This window comes from Taudactylus pleione, unplaced genomic scaffold (assembly GCF_031769625.1).
Source record: "Taudactylus pleione unplaced genomic scaffold, aTauple2 ptg000009l, whole genome shotgun sequence".
NCBI lineage: Eukaryota > Metazoa > Chordata > Amphibia > Anura > Myobatrachidae > Taudactylus > Taudactylus pleione.
In genome coordinates, this window is record NW_028284412.1 from 14,513,651 (window position 1) to 14,526,478 (window position 12,828).

At 46.0% G+C, this 12,828-nt stretch overlaps 1 protein-coding gene across 5 annotated transcripts in view; it reads right to left on the minus strand.

Annotated features, from left to right (window-relative positions):
• Positions 1–12,828, minus strand: part of LOC148542789 (coagulation factor VIII-like) — a 306,775-nt gene that overhangs the window by 185,062 nt on the left and 108,885 nt on the right. For all 5 annotated transcript variants that reach the window (XM_088467390.1, XM_088467391.1, XM_088467389.1 and 2 more), the window contains one exon: positions 2,801–3,012. In XM_088467390.1, coding sequence (XP_088323516.1) covers positions 2,801–3,012 — 212 coding nt within the window. The remainder of the gene's footprint in view (positions 1–2,800; positions 3,013–12,828) is intronic.

The following is a 12,828-nucleotide window of genomic DNA, read 5'->3' on the forward strand; positions in this document are numbered from 1 at the left end:
TAAAGATGCTAGTTATGGAAACAAAACAAATACACGGGATGATTTACTTTCTGCAAGCTGCTGGTTCTTGGTGGTTTTGACCCCAAGAATGAACCTTCTGTGAACCAGTTGGAAAAAATCAACATGGCGAATCATGTGGGATATCTCATACCTAATGCTATACTTCACTATAAGTATACTAATTTAGTGCGACAGTAATTCTGACTGTCATAACATCGATTCTTGTCCCTTAAGGTATAAAAATAAAACAAAATAATAAAAAGGGAATAAACTCTTTAATGTTTTAAAACAATAAAACAAAAATAAAACTTTTTTACAAACTAAACTTATAATAAGTCTTCTAGTAACAACTTTTTGAAAAAGATCTTTGGAACACGTTTGAATCACAATCTTTAGTAAAACTTAAACTCATGAACAATTATAAATATTTAAAATAAACTTACTTAACTCAAGTCTTAATGAGATCACACTTGGCTGACACCAAGATAGGTGCCTAACTAGGTGGAGTATGAGATGCCCACACGCACGTTACGCACGTGTACTCGCTATGCTAGCGCTCGCCACACTAAACCACCATCACTATGCAAACTGACATCGCAACTTCAGCTATTTTTGTAAAAGTTATAGGAGTTTAAATATTGCTGGGGAACGTCATTCCCCATCTAGCTCACCAAAGTTTAAAATAGCAATAATTTTAAATGTGGTTTCAAAATTTCGGGGTCACAACCGCTGAGAATTGGAAGCTTGCAAAAGACATTGCTTAGTTACTTAAGTAATCTGCCCACTATGGGGGTCATTCAGACCCACTCGCGAGCGGCAGTACGCTCGCAAGTGGGTCGATGTTCCCCACTGTGCATGCGCACGACGGAGGGAGCTCCGTCGTGCGCATGCGCGAGACCCGGCGAGCGACGGGCTTTCCATCGCTCTGGGTCTCGCACCAAAGGGGGCATGCTGTCGATGTTGATTGACAGCACGCCCCCTTTGGTGGGCGTGCCGCGGGCGTGCCTGCCAGACGGAGGCGTTCCCATGGGAACGCCTACCGTCTGAAGCCGGCCCCACTGACATCACTAGTGATGTCAGTGGGAGTGATTTTGGCTCTGATAGAGCCAAAATCACTCCTGGCCTTGCGGCTGGGAAACCCGACCGCAGGGTTTCCCTCGCAAGTCCGATGGTCGCGATGGTCAAGACCATCGCGACCATCTTTTTGCACGCTCGTATAGGCTGTGGGTGGTGACCCACAGCTATACGAGCGTCCAGGAGGACGCTCCATTTTAATGGAGGAGGGCCCTGATTCAGAGCGTGCGCTCTGGTCAGAGCGTCCGGCTCTGAATCAGGGCCTATGGCCCTGATTCAGAGCTGGATGCTCTGACCAGAGCGCTCGCTCTGAATCAGGGCCCACCTCCATAATTATGGAGCGTCCTCCTGGACGCTCGTATAGCTGTGGGTCACCACCCACAGCCTATACGAGCGTGCAGGTTGATGGTCGCGATGGTCTTGACCATCGCGACCATCGCCACTGCGAGCCGGAGCCTGCGGTTGAGTTTCTCAACCGCAAGGCCCGGAGTGCTTTTGGCTCTATCAGAGCCAAAATCACTCCCACTGACATCACTAGTGATGTCAGTGGGCCGGCTTCTGACAGTAGGCGTTCCCTTGGGAACATCGACAGCACGCCCCCTTTGATCAGACACAACGAGCGAAGGAAAGTCCTTCGCTTGTCGCGTCTCGCGCATGCGCACGACGGAGCTCCCTCCGTCGTGCGCATGCGCAGTGCACACCATCGACCCACTTGCGAGCGGACAGCCGCTCGCGAGTGGGTCTGAATCAGGCCCTATGTCACTTACCAAAAGCACAGAGGAGGTATGCACAGGGCCACTAGGTGATAAATTGGTGTTTGGTACTAGGGGAAGTGTGTGAAGATGTGGCCAGCGTGAACCTCTTAAAATCCTGCATGGTGTATTGCAGAAAGGAGTGTGACTGTTCTATCCTGGCATCTATGGTGCCCATAGGATTGCAACTTTCAAGGACTCTGATTCAGAAACGGATGCAATGCCGATATTTTGCAGAAGAAGCAATTGTTTGCTATTACACATGTGTGAACACCGCACTGAGCATTTGCAGCGATTGCATTGCAATTACTCGTGTACATAGGAACCACTCGCAAAGTGAGTGTCAGCATTTGGTGGTGGTAATGGAGGGGGGTTAGAAAAATACAGGCATTCTAACCGTTTTAACACAGTTTCATGCATGTCATGCATAAATTAGCCATTGCAATTGCCTTTGGAGTTCTCTGCATGTCATGAGAGCTGCAGTGTTTTGTGGCTGGTCAGACTAGACTTACATGCTGTGTGATTGCCCGATGTGCATCGATGGTACCGATATCTACACTGTTCTACGTCATTGGACGAATATGAGAAGGCAGCAGTGGGTTTCCCTATGCTCGGCTATACTTTGGAAGGCATTAGCATATTTTAGCAATGGTGATCCGTGAGAGTGTGGAGTTGCGATTGCATTAGCGCAGTTCTCTGAATCAGGCCCAAGGTGCGCTAGTGCCAAACCCAAAGATTTTACTCTGCGACTCTGGAGCCTTTAAAAAAGAAACTCAATAATATTTATTTTTTCATCTTGGAAGTATTTGCCTTCAAAATTAAATCAAATCCATTCATACTAAAAATAATAAATATGGCTGAAGGAGTCCTGATGAGGTTACACACCTGAAAAATATTTATGTATAGGGAACAAACAAATTTGTCTACAAATAGTTGTTAAACTTCAGCCGTTGCAAACTTTATCTAAAAGTTACCTGATTTCCTCTCTGATCCAAAGTCTGTTTTGAGCAGATTAGAAGGGGTCCGATCAGGCCTGATGATAAGTCTCTCTGTGGATGGTGAAAGCTTGCGTAGAATCTAGTAAGGCATCGCGGATCAGATGAAGCAGGGCTGTCATACTTCGTTACTGGCCATATATATGTTATGGATTCATTTGGGTAGATGGGATAATCCATTAACTGCTCCCCTAAAAAAATGAAACACATTATTACAGAACACATTTACCAGCTGTTAATGTTTATGGTGTGATCCTCCCTGAAAAATGTCTGCCCCACTGTCACTATCAGACACCATAAATAACCACTTCTGCCTACACCCACAGATTTCCACTCAATATTTCCCATTTGTATTTGTTGTTATCCAAATATCACTTTACAGTGCAGTGCAGTCTGTACGTTTCCTGAAATAGCTGCATGGTGTACTATCAAGGCTCCTGCATGAAAAATAGACTAAGGGCTTGCGTACATCTTCGATGTTGGGTTGACTGGGCATGCGCCAGAGCCGCAGTGTGCAAGTGTTGCGATGCAGCTGCGGCTCTATTTGGGGAAGGGCTGGAGACCGTCTGTGTCCCAGAAAACAGCCAGCAAGGTTTATTTCACACAAAAGCCACACTGTTGGATGTCATGTTGACGCTTTGGTCTCTTAAGAGTTTTTTCAAGACACTTTCTCCATTGGCAGAAAATATACCACCTCATAGATCCACAATGCACCAGACTGGGAGCGAGCCTATATAGTACTATCAATTAATTAGTGCCATCACTACCCACAGCTGTGGAAAACCTCACTCTAGAAAATTGTAAGTGGCCTCAAATGGTGACTACTACATTTAGAGCAATCCCCCAAGCACTCTACCGTGAGGATAGATAAACAGTAGCCAGCCACGGCTAACCGTGACTTAATCCACTCACTCATTCAGCCAGTATTCTCCATAATAGCATCATCGCGTCCTACCCGGAAGTCACATGCGTTCCAGCACGGGGACCGGAAGTGACGTGCTACTTGCGGCTACAATACACGGCTTAGTGTCTGTGTGCTACAAGCCAACACTATGGGAAAATTAGAATAGTACACAGACGTACAGATATGCCGATCACGATCAAAATATTATTGTGATTGGCACATCGGTGAAATTTAACATGTAGAATTTCACTGATCCTGCGACGGATTGCTGAACATCGATTGCAGGATCGGACACCTGATGTATGAGGGCCTTTAGACTGGGAGTCCATCTGCAGTATAGTCAAGATGCAGCAGATGATTACAGTGACAATATAATTGGAGACATAAAACAGCGGCTGTGTACTATTCTAATTTTTCCATAGTGTATTGGTGCATAGACACGTAACGATTTTGTAGCCAACGATTTTCATTCAGATTTTCTGTCAGATTTTCCCTTGAAAAAGTGAACGATTTTTGAAGTGTAATGAACGATTTTTACAATGATGAACGAAAAATTTCCTTCCCTTAATGAAAATCGTTATGTTAGGCAGTCTGAAATGGACGATGAACGATAACTACAAACGGGAGCGCGCTTGGACGATTATAATTCATCGTTACAACTCAGAACCTGAACGATTTTTTGAACGATAACGACGTCGTTAACGACAAATCGTTCAAAAAATCGTTACGTGTGTATGCACCTTTTCTCTTGTAGCACAAAAACACTAAGCCATGTATTGCAGCTGTGGTTTCCCACAGCTGGGGCTAGTGATGGCACCAATTAATTGATAGTACTATATATAGGCTCGCCCCAGTCTGGTGCAGTGTGGATCTATGAGGTGGTATATTTTTTGCTGATGGAGAAAGTGTCTTGAAAAAGGTCTTAAGAAACCAAAACGTCGACACGACATACAACAGTGTGGATTTTGTGTGAAATAAACCTTGCTGGCTAAATTCATTGAAGATTTGGTGAGTGCCCCTTCTTTTGAATTTTTTGTATAATGCACTTGCGAGTCTATAGGGGAGCACCCCATGGATGAATACTTGTTGGATTATGTGTGCAGTTGTTTTGTGTGTATGTATATATAGCTTAATATCCCTTTTATTCCTTTATAGCAATTTGATAACAAGACACTGAAGGAATTCCTATTTGTTTCAGTTGGTATGCAGTCCCGATGTCAGCGGTCAGAATGTCAACATGTTGACATCAGAAGATCGTCATTGATGATGTTGACATGGATTAAAATGTCATTATGTTGACATTTCCAGTAGGCTTAGGGCTATGGTTAGTGCAAGGGTTTAGCTTGTTCGGTGGGTCCGACAGCCCGGGGCTAAAGCAGGATTTTTAGGGGGGTGGGGGGGATCCATAAATATAGCCCGGTCAGCCCAGCCCCAAACAACCAGTCCCAGACAGCCCCTGTTCCAGCCAGACAGTACCATGGCCAAGCCGGACAGTACCCTGCCCGTGCACCAGATAGCCACCCCAGCCAGCCTGTCCCAGGCCCAGTCAGGCAGCCCCTGCACCAGACACAGTAGCCACCCCAGCCAGCATGCCTTGGCCTCACACAGCTATCCCATACTTGCCGACATTCAGCTCCCTCCTTCCAGGAGGGAGCTGAATGCCTGCATACAGCGGGGGGCATGGCCGGGCTATGACGAGGTTTTGGGGGTGGGGCCAGGGGCGTGACCGCACGATCGCATCATCGTGGCCCCGTCCCCCTCTTCACAATGCCTAAAATAAAGGCATTGTGAAGCAGGGGGTGGAGCCATGATTACGCGATTCAGCGCGAATCGCGTCATCGGGCATCCCCGCTGCGGGGGTTTCTAGTACTTGTGCTGGGGGCAGGCGGCAGCCGGGAGGCTTGCCTGCCTTTCCGGGGGGTTGGGAGCAGCACCCGATATTCGGGATGCTCCCAACCAAATCGGCAGGGTAGGCAAGCCTGAGCTATCCCCAGATAGCCATCCCCTGCCCAACACAGCAAGCCCAAGCCCGATAGCCAGCCTACCCCAAACAGCCAGCCCAAACCCCACACTTACCTGATGCTTATGCTTTGCATTGCAGCATAGCGGGCGCGGGGATCGGCAGCGGCAGAGCGAGTAGGCCCCCTCTCTGTCCAGGCCTCCAGTCAGTCCCTGATGGCCTCCGCCCAGGACCTGGTGATCGCTGCTCGCTGCCCGGCAACTGCTGGTTCAGCTGTCAGTGCTGCCGCATCAGGCAGTATGAAAGCCACCTGATTCAGAAGCGCTGACAGCTTAACAGGCAGCTGCTGGGCAGCTCCAAGGGTGGCCCACTGAGACAGAGACAAGGCTGTCTCTGAAAAAAAAAAAATTGGTTTGGTCAGGGGAGGTTTCGAGTACTCAGAAACCCCCCCTGAGTGCGCTACTAGACAGCTAGACAACGGTTGACATTGTGGTGTCTACACTATGATTGTTGACATGGTGACTTTATTCCACAAGAAGAATAGGGGGAGAAGTGGGGGATAAGGGAAGAATACGGTGAGATTGTTAGAATAGGAGGAGACGGGAGGAACAGGGGAAAAAAAGGGAGTGACAGAAGATATGTGTTTAAGCATTTAAGGTATACGGTTTTGTTTTTTTATTTCACAAATATTTAATTATAATTTTTATTATTTAATTATCATTAAAGGGAGTATTTACAACTAGCACTGTCCTTCCATTTTGTTGATGCTCTAGTAATAATTAAAACATTTTCTTATTTTGCCCTAATTGAGACATATAGAACTTTTTTGCTGTTAAGCTGGGTACACACTGGAACGATGTTGTACTGATTTGGCCAAAGCGGAACAAATCATGCAGTATGTAGGTACGATATGCGCGCTCCTGCGGTCGCATATGTCGTTGTTAGGTTTGATGTGTTGCACATCAAACCTGACGATATTGCATGCTCTGGCATGCAGTGTAATAAAGGACGGAACGAGTAATCGATCAGTCGTTCATTACATCGCTCTGATATGTACCCATAAGTCGGCCTGTCGACACATCTCTCAGTGTGTACCCAGCTAAAGACAAACGTTTCTATTACCTGAATTATGCACTGCCTACACTACTTCCTGTAGTGCAGGCAGTGTCATCGCAACTTCGATTTCTCACAGATCACAACTGCAAAAATATGCTAATGACTCACTCACCATCCAGTGCTTAGAGACGCCCACTGAAAGCATCTCACATTCGCCACTCACTCACAAAATCGGAAACATCAAATGCAGATCAAGCGGCCATCAGTTCTGAGTAATGGAGCATACACACGGTCAGATTTGTCAGATGAACGATCTGAACGATTTGATGAACAATATGACCAACGATTTGAACGATTGAATGATTTTTGACTGCATTAAAATGAATGGAATCGTCCAAATCTGACTGCAAACACATCAGATGTCAGATATCGTTATCTGAACATCGGGAACGCGCATCGTTCATCGTTCAGACATGTCAGATATGTCAGATTTTCCTTCAGATATGAACGATTGAACGATTTTTTAAATCGTTATCGTTCAGATCTGAAGAAAAATCTGACCGTGTGTATGCACCATTAGTCTAAGCTGTTGCAGACATAGTGGGTCTCCAAACATGCACAGGGTTCTCCAGCTGCGTGCACGAATGCGGTGGATAATTTATGCACACCCAAAAAACGGTGTTTAAATAGTCCAATATGCCTGCATTTTTCTAACTACAGTTATCTCCCCCAAACACTGATTATATGTCACTCACTGAGCAAATTAATCCTCTGTGCTCGTGCACAGTGGGGCTTACATGCATGCGCAATGGCTAAAAGTTGCTCAATCTGCATAAATAAGAGCATTGCGTCCACATCAGAATCAGGCCCATAATGCCTATACAATTAACATGGATTGTCCCACATGTTTCAACTAGTAGAAGAAAATAGGACAAATAAGGAAAATGGAAGAAGATAAGAGCTATGGTATAACATACCTTTGTTAACTTTTTTTCTTTGAGGTCCATAGGGTCTACAGGGTCTACCTTGGGGATATGTAGTTGTAGTGATCCAATGCACAAAACAGCTACAGTTTTGGAGCTTCCAGCATGCACTGGTCCTCCACCCTATATACCCTACCCTTAGCCACAGGCATTCAGTTTGTAAACAAGCCTAACGGCAAGAGACGGAAAGTGGAGAAGGAAATACAATGTACACAAGAAGCACTCAACATACAAAGAGGGAATTAGTTATACGAAAAAGCAAAAGAACAGATCCCAATAAGTGCGTCAGGGTGGGTGCCCTGTGGACCCTATGGACCTCGAAAAAAAAGAGTTAAAAGGTATGTTATACCACAACTCTTATTTTCTTCTTCAGGGTCCATAGGGTCCACAGGATCTACCTTGGGGACGTCCTAAAGCAGTTCCCTTAAGGGTGGGGAAGCTCCTGCGCAGAGAGGAGAATCCGCCGCCCAAAGGAAGCATCCTGGGAGGCAAAAGAATCAAATGCACAGAATTTGATAACAGTATGGACGGAAAACCAAGTGGCTGTCTTGCACAGCTGTTCAGCCGAGGTGCCATGTCTAACCGCCCATGATGGTCCCACAGACCGAGTGGAATGTGCTATCACCTTGTTAGGGACAGGGGGACAAGCCTGTGTATAGACTTGAGAAATAGTCATACGCAGCCAGCGAGCAAAAGTTTGTTTGTTTGCTGACCAGTCTCGTTTGTGAAATTCATATAACACAAGGAGAGAATCTGATTTCCTAATGGAGTTGGTACAATCCATGTAGATACGATGGGCCAGGGAGGCTTCACCTGTAGACAGATCTGAAGACTGAAAGGCCGGGATTATTTCCTAATTTATATAAAAACGGGAATCCACCTTTGGAAGGTAACCTGTCTTAGTTTGGAGAACAGAACTATTTTGCTGAAAAATCACATATGGAGAACGACATGACAGTGCTGCCAAGTCAGAAACTCTGCAAGCTGAAGAAAGAGAGAGCAGAAAAAGTGTTTTCGCTGTCAGCCATCGCAAGTCCACCGTATCCAAGGGTTCAAAGGGAGGAGATTGCAGTGCCCTGAGAACCAAGGATAAATCCCACGGTGCCACTGGAGAGAGAAATGAAGGTTGCAGCAGAAGAACCCCTTGTAAGAATGTTCTAACATCCGACAGAGGGGCAATTCTGCACTGGAACCAAACTGACAATGCAGAAACCTGGACTCTCAAGGTTGCCAGGCGAAGACCTAAGTCTGATCCAGCCTGAAGAAAAGCAAGTACTCTTGAAATGTAAATGGTGGGTTGAAACCGCGCTAATCACCACCGTGGTGATGGGGGGTATAAGTGGAGGGGGAAGGAAGTGCTGTACCTGTAAGCAGGAGTACCTGGTCCTGCTTGAGATCAATATGGTAATGGTAGTCAGGTGCGCTCTTCGTGTATGTACGTGATGGGGGGGGGGGAATGATGTTTTGTAGTGTAGTAGGTGGTGTATCTAATTATGTGAGGAATGAAGACGAACAACGAGATTGGGACCAAACCGTTTATTTGAGTTGTCACAATGCTGTTCCGGAATGGTGGGGAGTCGGCAGGGATTAGTGTGGGGAGGGGGATAGATGGTGTCTTGGATGAGGGGCTGTGGGTTGGGGTGGAGAGGTTGTAGTACCTCGACTGGCTGTGGGTGGAACTGTCGGTAGACCCTTCCAGGGGGCTCCTTTCAATGCAGTTCTTGACTAGCAGGTATTCCCTGCTGGACCTTTGGTCTACAGACTTGTGTGCAGTCGGTGTTGGTGTGTGATAGACGGTGGGGGGCTGTAGAATGGACTGGTTACTTGCTGTGATGGGGGAAGTCTGTGCTGTCCTGGGCCCGGAAGTTGCCAACAGCTGGTGGTGTCATTGGTTTGTCAGCGGATGGCGTCGGACCTTCCCCTTTGTAGAAGTGCAGTGGGTTGTCCTCTGCCTGCAGGGTCTGTGCCGATGCTTGATGCTGTGCACGGTTTGCTGAGATGGTGCAGAATCAGGTGGGCATCTGGAGGGCGCTTAGGGGTGTCCTCACCGCTTGTGGATCCGTAATGGTGGTGTTTGCAGGTAGGGCAGGGGTGGGGGAGGGCGTGGGGAGCGACGGATCTAGGTGCCGGTGTGTGCTCGCCCAGAGTGGGGTTGGTGGTTTTGAAGGTCTTGGTTTTGAAGGTACTCTTGAAACCTTGAAAATCTTCGGATCATATTTTGTGTGAGAACACCAAAGAAAATATGAATGCCAAATCCTGTGATAGATGCGGGCGGAAGCAAGCTTCCTTGCCTTCAGCATCGTCTGGATCACAGAGGCAGAAAAACCTTTGGCCTTTAAGATGGAAGACTCAAGAGCCACTCAAAGCAAGCCGAGGTAAATCCTGATATAGGCAGGGACCCTGCACTAGCAGATCTGGCCGTAGAGGCAGTGGAGATGGACTGTCTATGGATAGACATGTCAGATCAGAGAACCAATGCCTCCTGGGCCAGGCAGGCACTATTAGTATTATCCTGCTGCCTTCCTGCTTGAACTTTCTGACGACTCTTGGGAGAAGGGAGATTGGAGGAAACAGGTACGCTAACCTGAAGCTCCACCTCACTGCCAGAGCATCCACGAAGGCGGCTGAGGGGTCCCTTGTTCTGGACCCGTACCTGGAGACCTTTTGGTTGTGACGTGACACCATGAGATCTACATCTGGTATTCCCCACTTGTCCACCAGTAGTTGAAAGACGTCCGGATGAAGAGCCCCTCCGGCGTGTATGTCCTGGTGACTTAGGAAGTCCGCTTCCCAGTTGAAAACTCCTGGGATGAACATTGCCAAGATTGCTGGAAGATGACATTCTGCCCACAGCAGAATTTCTGCCACTTCCTTCATGGCAGCCAGACTTAGTGTGCCTCCTAGATGATTGATGTAGGCCACTGCTGTCACGATGTCGGACTGAACCTGGACAGGCCTGCTCTGTAGGAGGTCCTGCGCCAGTATGAGCTCTCTGTGCACTGCATGAAGCTCCAAGATATTTATTGGTAGGTGACTTTCCTGAACCGTCCACCTTCCCTGGAAGGTGTGGTGACCTGTCACCGCTCCCCATCCTCGCATACTTGCGTCCGTGGTGAGAAGTACCCAATCTGGTACCCATAACGGATGACCTTTGTTTAAATGAGTTGTCTCCAGCCACCAGGTGAGGGAGAGCCGAACCACTGGCGAGATGCGAATCATCTGAGCCTTTATCCGATGATACTGACCAGTGGCGGCTCCAGGGGTGGAGCTGCAGCACAGTCCAAAATTCAAATAGAAGAGCCACACCAACTGCCAGTGAGTCACAGACATCTATGTTTGGCAGCATTTGAAATGGCAGTTGGTGTGGTTTCCCTATTTGAATTTTGGACTGTGCTGCAGCCCCACCACTAGAGCCGCCACTGATACTGACCATCCCAGGATCCATTGTTGCAGGGACCTGGAGTTGAACTGGGCATAGGCCTCCATGTCGAATGTGTATGCCATGGAGCCCAGCACCTGTATTGCAAAGTGTACCAACACTGTTTACATGTAGAGAAGACTGCGCCTGTCAGCCAAAAAACAATAAATAATACTTCCAAACTGGCAGCTCCTAACAAGCAGGTTCTGCTACTTGCTGGACAAATGTGAAACAAGAAAAAATGTAGGAGCGCTTGTTTGCGAAGATAAAACGATATATAATATAACAAATATTTAACAACAGTATTAAAATTACTATGACTATGGTAGATCTGAGTCTCACGGAAGTTGTAGGGATGTCAGTGGACCAATGTAAATTCATTCTTCATGCTATTCACTTTATTTTAAATCACAATTATTTTTTGTTTAATCACCGATTTTATCTTCAAGTCGTTGGCACAGCAATGGGGACCAGGTTTCGCGCCGAGTTATGCTAACATCTATATGGGTGCATTTGAAAAGGAGTATATTTGGGGTGGCCCCTTCGGCGCGAACCTGGTCCTCTATACACGCTATATAGATGATCTATTTTTTATTTGGAAAGGGGATTTTTCGTCTATTTCTCGATTTGTCCAACATCTTAATCATAACCATTGTAATCTCGCTTTCACTAGCACTCATCACCAGTCCACAATTAATTTTTTAGATATCACGTTAATATTATAGAAAACCAAATTAGTACATCAACCTTCCAAAAAGAAGTAGACTGCAATAATTACATCAGTTACAATAGTAACCACCAAAAAAGCTGGCTTAAGAATGTCCCTAAAGGGCAATTACGCAGATTCAGTAACAAGCTACACCTTTAATCAATTCCTTCAAAGAAAAAGCATACCCTCAGGATTTACTTGATAAAGCTTTTAATGGAATCCTAAAGCTAAATAGGTCTTCGTCATTGTCCAAAAAAGATAAAACACTAGAAAAGAAGGGACAAGTGGACAAATCCCTTGTTTTTGTGTCAAAACAGAATAGTCTGTCACACAAGATTAGGAGCATTATAATTAACAATTTTTCGATTTTGCAACTAGATCCCACTTTAAAAAATTTATTAGATAATAAATCCATTGTGATTTTCAAAAAGGCTGATAATTTACATAGGAAATTAGTATCAAGTCACTTTACCCAAAGGGAGACCCATACCAACATTTCTAACACCATAGCATGGGCTCCAAAACCCATCGGTTGCTATAAGTACAACCATGTTAGATGCACTACGTGCAAATACATATCGAATAGAAAAAAAATTGCATTCAGCCACCACAGGAAAGTTGTTTACAATGGGTATGTTTGTGAATTGTGAGACTAATTATGTTATCTAAGTTTTGTCATGCCCTTGCACTATGTGGGTCGCACCACTGGAAAATTTAAGTTCCGGTTTTTAGAACATAGACGGAACATCATTAATCGCATGACAAAACATAGTATAGGTCGACATTTTGTACAAGAACATGAAGCAAACCCAGAGTTATTGAGAGCAGTCATTATAGAACAAGTACCTTTAACTCAAAGGGGAGGAGACCGTTATAAAAGGTTATGTATGAGAGAAGCGTTTTGGATCCATACCCTCCATACATTACTTCCAGACGGACTCAATGAGTCCATTGAATTGGATTTTTGATCCTCTATT